A 16,062-nucleotide genomic window follows, 5' to 3' on the forward strand; every position below is an offset into this window, starting at 1 on the left:
AGAAGGTGTGCAAGCCAGAAAACAATGGAATGATATATTTAAAGTGCTGAAAATAGTCAACCTAAAATTCTCTACCTAGTGAAGTGATCTTGTAAAAAACAAAGACAAAATAATATTTTGAAACAAAACAAATATTGCTCAATATACCAATACTATAAGAGAACATAAAAGGTGTCCTTCAGGCTGAAAGAAAATGATAGAGTGAAAACTCAGATCTATACAAAGGGATGAAATGGTGAATATGTAGTTTTGAAATATGGAAATTAGACTGCTACACATTTCCAAATAACTCATGGATGAAACAAAGTCAACTAGGGAATTTGTAAAGTTTAGAACAGAATGATAATGAAAAACAGCATATCTAATTTGTAGGATGCAGCTACTAGATTACTAAAGCAGTGCTTAGATGAAAATTTATGGCTATAAATGCTTATATAAGAATAGAAGAAAAGTGTAAAGTCTTTGTTCTATGTCTCCTGCAACATCATGATCAAATTAAACCCCAAGTAAGTAGGAAGATATTACAAAGAGTGAAATTAATGAAATATAAAGCCCAAAAGTATAGACAAAATTAGAGAAACCACCAAAAGATGGGTCTTTGAAAAGATTAAGTTGATAAACTTTTAGTTAGATTGATCAGGAAAAAATTACTAATAATAGGAAAGAAAAGTATAACTACAGATGTTATAAGCATTAATGGAATACTTGGAATATTATGAACAATTTCAACAACTCAGACAAAATAGACTAAGTGCTTGAAAGACAAATTACCAAAACTGACAAAGAAGAAATAGAAAACTTAAAAAACAACCTTGTATCCAAGCAATCAAATTAATAATTAAAAACCTTCTCTGATAGGAAATTCCAGTCCCAGTTGGCTTTGCTAATTACTTTTCTTAAAACTCAGATAATAAACAATTCTGATTCAACACAAACTTTTCCAAAAAATGTAGGAGAGAACATCTCTTAACTCATTTTATAAGGCAAGTATAAGCTTGATTCTAAAACCAGACACAGACATTACAAGAAAAAAAGCAGATCAATATTTTCTTATTGTAGATGCAAAACATCCCCAATGAAATACCAAGTAGAGTCAACCAAAATATTAAGAAGATAATACATCATGATCAAAGTAGTTAATACCAGGAAGCAAAGTCAATTTAATATTCGAAACTCAATAAAAAAAGAAACAACAAACACTTATGTCCATAGAATCAAAAATACTTCAACAAAATTTAAACCCATTCATGATAGAAACTTACAACAAACTTGGAATAGACAAAAACTTCTTAAATCTGACCAGGACACTTACAAAAGGTATACAGGTAGCATTACATTTAATGATGAGAGACTGAATGCTCTTTCTGTAAGATCAGGGAGAACGTCAGGATGTCCACTCTCATGACTTAAATTAACATTGTAGTGTAATTCCTAGCCAGTCAAACAAGGTAAGAGAAATAATAAAAGGCATCCAGATTACAAATCAATAACACTGTCTTTATTTGCAGTTGACAATAATACATATAGGAAATAATATGCACCGTAACTAGGTGTTTATTTTCCTTTTTTTTTCTGTAGAGATTGACAAGCTGATTCTCAAGTTTAGAATGGTCAAAACTATTGGTAAAGAACAAAGTTGGAGAGTTTACACTACTGGATTTTAAGAATTACTCTAAACTACAGTAATACTGTGGTATTGAGTTAAGCCATTGAGATAGATATGCTAACAGTGTGTGTGTGTTGTGCATAGACCATGTGTTTATAGACAGTCTTTTATTTATTCATGGATAGTTTTTTTTTCTATTAAAGAAAAAGAGAATCTTTTAAAAATGGTTCAGAAATTAAATTTTTCATATATAAAGAAATGAATCTAGACCCTAAGTTCATACCATACACAGAAATAAACTGGATTATAGATCTAAAAGCTAAAACTCTGAAATTTTAGAAACATGATTAAATCTTTATGACTTTATGTTCAGCAAAGATTTCTTAGGACATAAAATGAACTATCCATAAAAGGAAAATCTGATAAATTGGACTTTTCAAAATTAGAATCTTGCTCTTTGAAAGACACCATTAGGAAGATGAAAGGCAAGCTGCAGGCTAGGAGCTATATGTATGTCCAATACATGTAGTCTGACACTGGTCTCATATAAGTAAGATAATAACATAATTAAATGTAAGCCAATGACTTGAACAGACACTTTGTCAAGGAAGTCATAATCCCTTGGGAAACATGAGAAACATATGAAAACATGCCCTACATCAGGGATTGGAGAACTATAGACTATGGACCAAATTTGGCCCATTGACTGTTTTTGTAAACAAAGTTTTATCGGAATGCAGTCACACCCATTCATTTATGTACCATCTATGGCTGTTCTCATGCTGTAATAGCAGAGTTGAGTAGTTGTTAAAGACTCCATGTGGCCCACAAAGCCTAAAATATTTACTATCAGACTGTCTACAGGAAAAGTTTACCCAATCTCTGGTCTAAAGGATAAGCTCTTTCTAGGTGAGCAAACACTAGTGGGCAAGTTTGGCATGATTTAATGTATTTTTCCCAAGATAACTCTTATTTGGGGGGGATAGTTGTTTTCCACAGATGGGTCTTCCTTTTCTCTTTTTCATTTTATTGATTTTATTTTTATTTTTATTTTTATTTTTTTAAAGGATTTATTTATTTATATTTAGAGAGAGGAGTAGGGAAGGAGAAAGAGAGAAATATCAAAGTGTGGTTGCCTCTTGAGTGCCCCCTACTGGGGACCTGGCCTGCAACCCAGGCATGTGCCCTGACTGGGGATCGAACCAGCGACCCTCTGGTTCACAGGCTGCACTCAATCCACTGAGCCATACTAGCCAGGGCTCATTTTATTGATTTTAGAGAGAGAAAAACATCAATTTGTTGTTCTACTTATTTATGCATTTCTTTTTACTTCTCATATGTGCCCTGACCAGGAATCGTACCTGCAACCTTGGTACATGGAGCTAACACTCTAACCAACTGAGCTACCCAGCCAGGGCCACCTTTTTTTATTCTTTGTTGTAGTTAATTCATTGTTGTTAGTGAGCTAAAAAATTCTTCATGTTAAAGGAAAAATTTAATTTATACCAGACCCTTTTTAAGTCTTGGTAACTTAAGATGTAATATTAGAAAGCACTGACTTACTCTGAGGAACTACACTTCAAGGTCAAAACAGGGATGTAGCTTCATGATATTGATAAGTCAGTGCCAAGAGAAACTGTACTCAAAACAACTTGGTTTAAACAGTTTGTGTTTATTTTTCTTGAGCAAGTTAAGTGATGACTGCAAAGAAGCAAGAATGGGGATTGAAGGCATATGCAGCTATTCTGGGGACTGAGTAGTCTCACTGCCCAGGTGGTCTCCACTCACAAATGTTTTCACTGGAAGGAGGAGCCCCTCTTTATGGTCTGCTTGTGGTAGTCTATGATCAGTTAAACACCCCAGAGAGATGCAGGGCGTCAATGTTAGTGGTCTAGTGGGCCAATCTTACATGCTAATTGGGAAATCTAGACACTAAGTATGCCTCATATTCTTATTTGTTTGTTGGTGCATCATCTGTGTTCTCATTGGTTATGATCTAAGTTATATAAGCTATTACATCATTGGTTGTATAAGTTGTTTACATAAAACCTGTTTTGACTTTGGTGTACAACAGGTGTTAATCTCCTTTTGTGTGAGATAACCATATGCTTATCTGTAACTTGTTTGCAATGTTAATTATTTTTGAGAAAAACAGGTTTTCAACCAAGGGAGCATTTTTGTTGGAAAAGCCTGTTTACCACTTTAATTGTAGAGAACGTGTTTTTCACTCCTATTAAAATGTAGGATAATGTATCCTTTACAGACAATTCACTTCATGTACCACAAAGCCCCAGCATTATTTAGTTGACTTAAATTTATTATGATATTGGTATTTTCCTTTTTTTATCATTTTTTATTGTTCAAATACAGTTGTCTCCATTTTCCCACCACCACTTTCCCCCGAGCCCCCCACCACTTCCCACTCTCAATCCTACCCCCTTTGGCTTTATCATGGGTCCTTTATATGTTCCTTGATGACCCTTTTTCCTTCTTTCCCCTGTTATCTCCCTGCCACATCCCCTCTGGTTACTGTCAGTTTGTTCTTTATTTCAATGTCTCTGGTTATATTTTGCTTGCTGGTTTGTTTTGTTGATTAGGTTCCATTTATAGGTGAGATTATATGGTATTTGTCTTTCACTGCCTGGCTTACTTCACTTAGCATAATACTCTCCAGTTCCATCCATGCTCTTGTGAAGGGTAGGAGCTCCTTCTTTCTTTCTGCATGCAATACATAGTATTCCATTGTGTTAATGTATCATATTTTATGATCCATTCATTTACTGATGGGCACCTAGGTTGCTTCTAGCACTTGTCTATTGTAAATTGTGGTGCTATGAACATTGGGGTGCATAGATTCTTTTGAATTAATGTTTCAGGATTCTTAAGGTATAATCCCAGCAGTGGAATTGCTAGGTGAAAAGGCAGTGCCATTTTTAATTTTTTTAGGAAATTCCATACTGTTTTCCACAGTGGCTGTACCAGTCTGCATTCCCACCAACAGTGCACTAGGGTTCCCTTCTCTCCATAGCCTCACCAGCACTTGTTTGTTGATTTGTTTATGATGGCCATTCTGACTGGTGTGAAGTGGTATCTTATTGTGGTTTTAATTTGCATCTCTCTGATGGCTGGTGTTGCTGAGCATCCTTTCATATGTCTCTGGGCCCTCTGTATGTCCTCCTTGGAGAATTGTTTGTTCAGGTCCATTGCCCATTGTTTAATTGAATTGTTTGTCTTCCTGGAATGGAGTCATGTGAATTCTTCATATATTTTGGAGATCAAACCTTTGTCTGAAATATCATTTGCAAATATATTTTCCTATATGGTTGGTCCTCTTTTCATCTTGCTGATGTTCTCTTTAGATATGCAGAAGCTTTTTATTTTGATAAAGTCCCATTTGCTTATTCTTTCTTTTATGTGCCTTGCTCTAGGTGATATATTGGTGAAAATATAGCTGCATTGAATATCTGAAATTTTCCTGCCTATGTTCTCCTTTGGGCTTTTATGGTGTCACAAATTATGTTTAAGTGCTTTATCCATCTTGAGTTTATTTTTGTGTATAGTGTAAGTTGGTGATCAAGTTTCATTTTTTTTGCATGTAGCTGTCCAGATTTTCCAACACCATTTGTTGAAGAGGCTATTTTTACTTCATTTTATGTTTCTTGATATTGCTATTTCTCTATGTTAGAATAATATTATATAGTTTATGCACATAAAAGTGATTTTTCTAAATATAATTTGAATATCAGAATATTTTTACTAGAAGTACAATAACATGAACTCCATGAAAATTTTTTTTCTTCATTATATTTGACCATTAGCTAACCATCAGTTTGGACAGCCAAGCAAAATTTCATGTTGTGGGGAAATTTTCCAACTGGAGCAAAATTTACTGAAAGAACATCTAAGATCATCTTTGATTTCCCCATGCTTTCTACCATGCCATACTTCTACAAGTCCTATCAGCTTTAAAATGAACCTTGAATTCATTCTCTTCAACTCTTCATCTCCCACACCTTTCCCAGTCCAAGCCATTTTCATTTTTTACTCAGTGTTTTAGTCAGAATAGACTATATTTAGAGTAACTAGTTAACCTCCTAATTTCGGTAGTTTAATACCTCAGAGATTCACCTGGCTTACATAAAGTCCATTGTGGTTTGGTCTGTGATCCTCCTCCATCTTGTAACTATACTCTCTGCACTAGTAGCTTTGAAGGTGGTCAAGTGGACTGGAAATGACTAGTTTGCTTTTACACACAGCCCATTGGTCAGAACTAATCACATGGTTCCAATTGTACTGCAAGGAAGGCTGGGAAATGGAGAACAGCACATGAAATATTTGGAGATCACTATCTGTGTCATATCCAGGTTATTGATCCAGATTATTAAAGCTGTACCCTAACAGGTTTCCTTATTTCCTCTCATGTCCCACTTCAATGCTTCCCCTACCTAGTAGCCAGAGTGTTTGGAAAAAATGTTTTTGTTATGAGCTTGGTAATAACTTTCTTTTTGCATAAAATCCAACACTTTATCCTCACTTATGCAACTGTATAAGTGGCCCTTGCTTTTCTATCAGTCTCATGATTGTTAGTTAGTGTTATTAAATATTATATATGAATAGGTATTTTGAATAGGCACTCTCTTTTATTTTGTCCATAGTTATGAAAATGTGATTTAAGAGTATCAAATTTATAAAATCACAATACTGATTATAAACTGAATAACTAATAATGCCAAGAGCAGCCCTAATTTATGAATATCTTCTTAATCATTTTGTATGAAATTATAATCTTTTAAAAAATAAGTTTTGGGGAACATTGATAATATAAAATCCTATTATAATGGGTAAGTTATGTACAGTAAAGTTACAGTTGTATGGTTCCCTGACAATAAATGATCTCTTAAGTATTTCCTATGACTAAAGTATATATGCAAGTCTTTCCATTATGATTAAATGTGTTTCTAAAAAATTAATAAACTTGATTTTTTACAGCAGTTTTGTTTATAGCAAAATTGAGCAGAAAGTACCAAGAGTTCCCACATATCCCCTGTACCCACACAAATGTAACCTCCCCCACTAACAACATACTACACCAAATAGTGCATTTTTTACAATCTGTGAACCTACACTAACACATCTTTATCACTCCAAGTTTATAATTTACATTAGAGTTCACTCTTGATCTTGTACATTGTACGGATTTTGACAATAAGTGCTGTTTTAAACAAGTTTCTCATGAAGTTCGTGTTTTGCCATTAAGTAGTTATTGTCCTTCAGTTACACTCTCAGTCTCTGTCACATTTTTCCTTTAATCTGAAGCTCCTAATTAATTTTCATGCACACACACACACATTCCCAAAAAACTGTTTTCTAGCTGAAATGGTTGGAATATTTTCATAAAGTAATTAATTTGTAATCTTTAAAAATGTGTACCAGAGCAGCACCCTCACCAAATATAGATGGTCTAGGGTTCAACCCTTATTTTCAAATATGCATGAAAAATAACCTTTATATAAATTCTTGGTCATATCTGCCCTGTGAATGCTAGGAATCAGCTTTTTAACAAGCTGTTTATTTTAATAAATATGTCAAAATCTATATATTTGATATGCTTATTTTAAATGTAGCAGAGCATTAATAATTTTTGATAATTTCTTTAAATTGATTTTAAATATTTGATGAGGTAATAGTGATTTGTTTTAACAAAACTTACACAGAGTACAATTGAATAGCTAGGGTTTGTTACATAGATTTAGATCTAGCACAGTTCGAATGACTTCTCTGATACATGACTGTTTTTGTGTGCAACATCTGGTTGCATAGAAAAGCCTCATGTGACAGTTTGTACATGGTGTTAGTATTGTCACTCTTGTTTCCTTTTCTTTGCTGGCCCACTTCTATTTCAACCCTTCAGCATTAATTATTAAGTAGCAAAGGAGATTATCCTACTGTTGGATAGTAATATTGAATAAAAACAAGTGTTTGTGGAATAGAAAGATAAGAAAATTATGTCTTTTTCTTTGATAAGAAATTGATATGCCATCTTCAGTTCATGTAATTAGATGTTTGGGAAGGAAATTAGGATTGTATGACAGGAGTCAAGGAAGTTATTAAGCAGCCTCTGTGAGAACTTGATTGCCTTTGCGCTTTGACTAACAATGTATGTGTTGTTCACAGTAACTGTAGTACTGAATGGAAGTGGCTTGTAGACAGAGCAAGAGTTGGCAGCCGATGGACATGGCTTCAAGCCCAGATTTCAGAGCTAGAATACAAAATCCAACAACTAACGGATGTCCATAGGCAGATTCGTGCCTCCAAGGTATTTTCTGTGTTTTTCTGTTCTTTAAAAACAATTATACTGTTTGAGTTTCTCCTCATCTCTCCACACAAAATAATTATTACAGGTTTTGTAAAAATGTAGTGAATATTAAGATTTTTGATATATTAATTGCTGTAAATTGAAGCTATCTTTGTAATGCCTTTGTACATATATTGTGATCATTTTATCATACTTAAGCAATTCAGAACTTTGTTGGGTTTCAGTTAATAGAAACGATAAGTGTTTTTTGTAAACCTCTACTTTGTTGGCATTTATTTTATCATATGTAAGAAATACTGTATCTTATATTTCCTTAGATTTTTTTGTTTTGTTTTAAAACATAAAAAGTTGCAGAAAGCAATATGATGAATGCTTGTGTACCACCTTCAAGTTTATCGTATATTAAATTTTTGCTAGTATGGGTTTAGTTTCTAGAGTAAAGCAGTATCCATACGATTGAAGTATGTGTGTAGTCCTACCTGATCCCATTCTCTTTCTCTATGCCACTGTAACCACTATTCTGATTCCAATATTTTTGATATTATTATGTATTTTTTTATTTTATTAAATTTAATGGGGTGACAGTTAATAGAATTACGTAAGTTTCAGTATATATGTTTTTATATTAGTGGCAGATAGGTATCTATGTATTTCTACAAATGATATTTATTTTCCATGCTTCTGAAGTTTATATAAATTATACTACAAACTCCTTTGCACTTGCTTCTTTTTGCTCAGTATACTATTTATTCATTTTTATACCTCCTGTATGGTATTTAATTAAATGAGTGGAATTTTATGAATACAATGGATTGTTTATCTCTTCTCTTACTTTCTTTTGATAGGCAGTGTTTCCATTTTTACACCAGTAAAAACAATACTGCAATGACTGTCTTTTAAGTTTTTTTTTTTTGTGAGCCTGTGGAGAGCTTCTCTTGGCTATATGCCTAAAAGTGGAAGCAGCATGCTGGATCTTAGGCATGACTGTCTTCGACTTTCCTATACTCACTGATGTGATTGGGTAATAAGTATTCCCACTGGCCAGCTCCTGTTTCCTCCACAGTTTTGCCAACATTATATAATTTTTGACCTCTTGATTTTTCCAGTGTAATGGGTGTGAAATATTACTTTATTGCTGTTTTGTTACTGAATGTTGGAGATTGGGCCTCTGTAATTAATTATACTTTTTTTTTTTTGGTCTAAGACTAACTTATCCTTTTTACTGTCTTTGAGTGGTGATGGTGTGTGTTTGTGAATGAATTCAGATACTATTCTTGATCAATTGTAAATACTACAAATCTCTCATGTTGTAGGGTTTACAGTCTGTTGAGTGTAAAAATTAAGTAAATGATCACACAAATAAATACAGGTTTAATTCCAACCATGGGAAATTTAACCATGGGATTTCCTCAGCTTGCAGATATATTGTTTCCCCCAAATTGTAGGCTGTTTGCTTGAAACGTGGTATATTTTCCCATAGAAGCAATAACATAAAGAGTTCTTTTGCAATCCCATGGATCTAAATATTGCTAAATATCTCTTTATAATTTGTTTTTCTGGGAAACTATTCTACATGGCAAAAAATATGGAAAAATATTGTAATGGAGATAATACTGTAAGTATAACTGTGATTGGTCTGAAAAGAAAAAGCTATGAAGGAAAGTTTTTGAACCATGTGGTTAGCCCAACCCCACCTATGGTCTACACATAAATAAAGATTAATAATGTTTAAGCTTTATCATGAGTTTATTTTCTGGTAGGAGAATTAGACCACATAGCTGGATAGTTGCAAGTAATCTAATATGTGGAGTGATAACATGTTTTTAATAACATACAGAAGTGGCATAGAGAGAATACTTAACTCTTATTTTAGAGGTTAGCAGGTCAGAGAAAACATCAGTAAAGAGTTGATGCTTCAGTATGACTTTGGAGGATAAATAATAGTTTGCTCAATGAATCAATGGAACTAGAAAATAGAAAAGGGCATTTCTTAAAGGTTTGAAGGCAAAAAACAATTTTTTTTTTTAGGAATAACATAGTAGTATAGCTTGGAGCAGAAAGTATGAATTGTGCAAGGACGGGAGAGGAAGGGAGACAGTAATGAAATATCGTTTAATGCATTTTAGAATTTGGTGGTGATTTTTGTAGGAAGGTGGGTAGAAGGACAGAAATAAAACTTTGGTCTGACCGGTTCTATCAGTTGGATTTGAGGGCACTGTGTTCAAGAATAGTTTCCTGATGGAAGTTTCCTATTCAATTACTATAGCAACTGTTCCTCATTTGTAATTGTGTCTCTACTGGGGCCTTCAGTTGTAGTGATTTCCCAGTTCTTTGAAGATCACCAAATATCTGCTCTTTGATCACATTCTTGAAAGGATATATCCCAAGCATTTTTTATAGTAAAAAGAGTTTTAAGAATGATTCAAGTTTAAAACAACTTACAAATTTCCAAGAAAGTGGGTTTCCAGTTAAATTGATGACTAACTTTTATGTCTGAATCAAGACAGTCTAGTTCATACTGCTTTGACTTGGGAAAAGATATTTAATATTCTGTTTGTTTTATGCAGTGCTATGTAATTGTTAAACATTTTTAAAAGTTTGATTATATGTTTATATCTATTAAATAAATTATTTTAAGGAAAGAAATGTAAACTGCCTAGTAATAATTTATATGGCCTGCCTTGGCCAGTACCTGAGTTGATTAGAGTGTCGGCTTGTTACGTCAAGGGTGTGGTGTGGGTTTGATCCCCAGTCAGGGCACATACAAAAAAATCAACCAATGAGCCCTGGCTGGCGTAGCTCAGTGGATTGAGCGCGGGCTGGGAACCAAAGTGTCCCAGGTTCGATTCCCAGCCAGGGTACATCCGTGGGTTGCAGGCCATAACCCCTAGCAACCACACATTGATGTCTTTCTCTCTCTCTCTCTCTCTCTCTCTCTCTTCTCCCTCCCTCCCTCCCTCCCTCCCTTCCCTCCCTAAAAATAAATAAATGAAATCTTAAAAAAAAAAAAAAAGAAGTTTAAAAAAAAATCAACCAATGAATGCATAAATAAGTGAAACAATAAATTGATATTTTTCTCTCTCTCTTTTTCTCCTCCTTCCCCTCTCCCTCCCTCCCTTCTGCTTTCCCTCTTCCCCTTCCTCCCTCCCTCCCTCCCACTCTCTCTCTAAAATCAATCAATAAATAAAAATTTATATGGCTTTACATTTATCTTGGTTTAGGTTAGATGTATATGTGGCCATTTGTTCTCTTAAGAATGACATTATATTTGTTTTATGGAAAATGTCATTAAAATTATGCTCTTGAAATACAATATTTCTTTATTTTGACACTTTCTTCTTACATTTCTTAGGATTTAAGATATTTAATTGCTTATTTGTCCACCATGTAGTTGAGCTGCTGTTATACTTAATAGGAAAATAAGTGCTTTCTTTGCTCTTACAGCTTCTTGAGTTATTATAAGAAAAAAAAAAAGCATTGAGAATAGTGATTATTTTGAGTGGACCGAAACTTTCTGTTTAATACATCTTGAAAGGAATGAAAAATATTCTTCTAGGTTAAATCAGAGATAAGGGGAAGGGAAAGAGATTGATAGATACTCTTTTATAAATAGTCTGTTTAATTAAGTGCCAGTTTGTGACTGGTGAGGAAACGCACATAATAGATTTACTAGTAGTGTTAGGTCTTTAAGCTGTCATTTGCCCTCTGTTTAACAGGTTCCAGGTGGCCTAAATTTTTAAAAAAATTTTAGGAAGGGGAAAGCAGATATTAACATCTCTTCTTTGTTCTTGTAACAGCTTTGTAACACATTACAACTTGCATATTTCTCCTTTTCTCTATTTTAGCTGTTCAGTAAGACAACAGCTTCTTCTCACATTTACAAAAAATTTTTAAATAGTTATTCTTGGTTGAGAGGCTAGCTATGGTCTTTCTTTTACATTTTTGTTTGTTATCCTGTAATAGGGTCTTCTACATTTTAAATTGTACATTTCTTGTGTTTTAAAATTTTTATTTAAGTTTTTTGCTTAAAATTAGTCTTGATGACTTTATATAAATAATAAAGATGTTGCTAAGACAATTGTTTCTTTTTTCACATTATGTCTCTTCTAGGAAGACCCTGGGAGTTGGGGTGGGGACCTCTCTAGTGTTATTATCAGAAACAGTTGTTTCCTCTGGGGAAGTTGATTTGCTTTCTTCTCATTCTAGAGTTTTCACTTGTCTCAGTTATCTCAATCCGTAATTCTAAAGAGTTTTCATATCTTTGTTATTTGACTTGTTTTATCTATCATTAGACTATTCCTGATTTTTAAAAATTCAGTTTTATTGAGGTATAGTTGACAAATGAAATTAAAAGATATTTGAAGTGTACATGGTGATGACCCAACACACATGTTCTTTTTCTGGTTTTTAAGAACAGAAACTATCTCTGCAGTGTCTCCAGAGGATGCACTCTTCTTCCCTGTTCTGTCTTCTCAGCCATGACAGAGAAAAGTCATGGTCTGTTCTTCTCACACTGTGAGAGTTTCATCCAGGGCAGTAGTTTAAGGGAAAAATAGATTATGAAGTTGGCTATGAGTCTCTCCCCAGTTAAATTTAAAAAATACTGTTCTTCATTGAACTAACTATATTAGGGCCCCTACTTATAAAAAAGGTAGTATTTATAGTAGTATTTTAGTAGTGTTTATATGTAGTATTTTAACGGTTTATAAATTGGGCTTTTGAACTTAAGAATCAGTTTTTCCATAGAAATATATTATAACTAGGGATTATGAAATCAGACTAATTCACAGAGCCTGGCACATAATATAAACTAATCAAACCAAAGAGAATTACAGTTAAATTGATATGGTAAAAACTTGTATTTCTTTTGCATGAGGTACTTGCAAAAAACTTAGTAAGAGACTTGTACAAATTTGAATGGACAAATGATACATATTTATCAAGTCTAATTTAATTTTTTAAATATCAAATAAACTTCTTTTAAGTACATATTTTTTAGATTTCTTGACAGCCATATTTGTGCATATTAGGAAAATGGTCATTAAGATGGGATTAAAAATCGGATCCCCTTTACTTTTTAAAGTTACTTGCATTGTTGTAAGTATAAATAAAAATAAGAATTTGATTTTTTGTGACTTCTGGCCAAGATGGAGGCGTAGGTAGATACACTGTACCTCCTCGTACAACCAAAAGAAGGACAAAAACAAATTTAAAAACAAAAGCAACCAGAACTGCCAGAAAATCAAACTGTATGGAAGTCCAACAACACGGGAGTTAAAGAAGAAACACTCACCCAGACTGGTAGGAGGTGCGGAGACAGGCAGCTGGGCAGAGAGGACTTGCAGCAAGGCGGAGGCTGGAGGGCTGGGATGGGTGAGCTGGAGGCTGGCGGACAGTGAGGCAGCAGCTGGCAGAGCTGGTGGTCCCACATTCACGTGCAGATAAACTGGGAGGAACAATTCAGGAGCAAGACAGACCAAGCAACCCAGGGTTCCAGCACAGGGAAATAAAGCCTCAAACCGCTGACTGAAAACACCTGTGGAAATTGAGGTGCCAGGAAAGACTCCCAGCCTCACAGGAGAGTTCGTTGGAGAGACCCACAGGGCCCTAGAACGTACACACACCCACCCACATGGGAATCAGCACCAGAAGGGCCCACTTTGCTTGTGGGAAGAGGGGGAAATGACTGAAAACCGGCAGAGAATGGAGCAAGCACCATTGTTCCCTCTCAGATCCTGCCCCCATATACTGCCTCACGAGGCAGCGATGTGGGTTGCACCCTGGTGAACACCTAAGGCTCTGTCCCTCACTATGTAACTGGTGCATCAAGACAAAAAAAAAATGGCCCAAATGAAAGAACTGATCAAAGCTCCAGAAAAATCACAACTAAGTGACAAAGAGATAGCCAGCCTATCAGATGCACAGTGCCAAATACTGATAACCAGGATGCTTACGGAATTGCTTGAATATGGTGGCAAATTAGAGGAAAAAATGAAGGCTATGAAAAGTGAAATAAAGGAAAATGTACAGGGAACCAACAGTGATGGGAAGGAAACCAGGACTCAAATCAACGGTTTGGAACAGAAGGAAGAAATTCAGCCAGAACAGAATGAAGAAAAAATAATTTTTTAAAAAATGAGGAGAGGCTTAGGAACCTCCAGGGCAACTTCAAACGTTCCAACGTCCGAATCGTAGGGGTGCCAGAAGGAGAAGAGGAAGAGCAAGGAATTGAAAAGTTATTTGAACAAATAATGAAGGACAACTTCCCCAATCTGGCAAAGGAAATAAACTTCCAGGAAGTCCAGGAAGCTCAGAGAGTCCCAAAGAGGTTGGATTCAAGGAAGCTCACACAAAGCCACATCATAATTACATTAGCCAAGATTAAAGATAAGGAGAGAATCTTAAAAGCAGCGAGAGGAAAGGAGAGAGTTTCCCACAAAGGAGTTCCTGTAAGACTATCAGCTGATTTCTCAAAAGGAACCTTGCAGCAAGAAAGGACTGAAAAGAAGTATTCGAAGTCATGAAGGGCAAGGACCTACATCCAAGATTACTCTGTCCAGCAAAGCTTTCATTTAGAATGGAAGGGCAGAAAAAGTGCTCCCCAGATAAGGTCTAGTTAAAGGAGTTCATCATTGTCCAGCCCTCACTATATGAAATGTTAAGGGGACTTATCTAAGAAAAAGAAGGTAAAAAATACGAACAGTAAAATGACAACAAACTCACAGTTATTAACAACTGAACCTAAAAACAAAAACAAAAAAAACCTAAGCAAACAACTAAAACAGGAACAGAATCACAGAAATGGAGATCACATGGAGGATTCTTGGCAGTGGAGTGGGAGGGGGTGAGAGGGAGAAGAGGTACAGAGCTACCTACCATTTAAGAAGCATAAATGGTAGGTAGAAAATAGACAGGGGGGAGGTTAAGAATGGTATAGGAAATGTAGAAGCCAAAGAACTTACATGTAGGACCCATAGATAAGAATAAAGGGGGGAATGCAGGTGGGAGGGGGTGTGCAGGGTGGAGGGAAATAAAAGGGAAAATGGGACAACTGTAACAGCATAATCAATAAAATATATTTATAAATAAATAAATAAAACCAAGAATTTATCTGTTACTTTTACCAAGCGTCAAGGTATATATTACTGCAAAATCATAAAATGTACGTTTAACAACATGACTGTGTTCATTGTACAGGTTTATAGTCACTGTAGTATAAACTGAACTACTCATACATAGCATATTATACTCCATAGGCAGTTTTCATCCTATAAGTAGCACTCATACATGATGTAAGCTGACCCACAGCAGTCATTTAATTTGTTCCATTTTGAAATACTGATATTTACATTAATGTGTTACTCTGTTTTTCATTTCAAGAATATAATATTTTAACCACATGAAGCATTTAATACCTTTTCAACTAGCCTGTAGGGGCTTTTTGGCATTTTGCAAAAATCTACATCTACTACATATTATATAATAACATGTATTATTCTTCACAGGGGCTAAAAAAAGAGTAGAAAGGGAAGAAGTTTTGTGGTGAGAACTAACTATAAAATCATTAAGTTCTTATTTGCACACTCCTTTCCCCCTTTCTCTCCTGTTTCCATTCCCTCTGAGAGGCCTAAGGGTGATAGCAGTTGGAGTGAACCAGCTGGGAAATGTGGGAGAAAGTTTAGCTAGCCATTTGAAGGAAAAGCACCAAATTTTTTGGACTGTAAGACGCACCTTTCCCTTACATTTGGGTCTGAAAAATACTGTGTGTGTGTGTGTAGAGGAAGCTAGATCCCCACTTACTCCTTTGATTACTTACATTTCAGAAAATACCCCATCGACGTCAACAGCTTGTGTCTTTATTATAAGCTCACCCTAAACATCAAGAACTTTGGCCTGGAGAGTCCTTTTTCTCAGTGGTGCATTCCTGCCCATGGTCACTGACTGGCAGCAGCAGGCTCGGGGCCTGTCCTCACAGGGCTTTGAAAGGAGTTAATGTAATGTTAGATCGTTGTTGGATGTTTATAAATTTGGTATTTTAATTTATGAAAATGGGAGTGCTCAAATATAAAACTCAAATGGAGAGGCTAATAACCAAAGTATCATAAGATTAAATCAGTAAATGTTCTAAATTTCAGTCTGA

At 34.9% G+C, this 16,062-nt stretch overlaps 1 protein-coding gene across 4 annotated transcripts in view; it reads left to right on the top strand.

Moving 5' to 3' along the window:
• Window positions 1–16,062, top strand: part of KANSL1L (KAT8 regulatory NSL complex subunit 1 like) — a 113,678-nt gene that overhangs the window by 29,909 nt on the left and 67,707 nt on the right. For all 4 annotated transcript variants that reach the window (XM_045855422.1, XM_045855405.1, XM_045855413.1 and 1 more), the window contains one exon: window positions 7,781–7,922. In XM_045855422.1, the coding sequence (XP_045711378.1) occupies window positions 7,781–7,922 (142 nt within the window). The remainder of the gene's footprint in view (window positions 1–7,780; window positions 7,923–16,062) is intronic.

This window comes from Phyllostomus hastatus, unplaced genomic scaffold (genome assembly GCF_019186645.2).
Source record: "Phyllostomus hastatus isolate PE091 unplaced genomic scaffold, TTU_PhHast_1.1 phas_contig_137, whole genome shotgun sequence".
Classification (NCBI taxonomy): domain Eukaryota; kingdom Metazoa; phylum Chordata; class Mammalia; order Chiroptera; family Phyllostomidae; genus Phyllostomus; species Phyllostomus hastatus.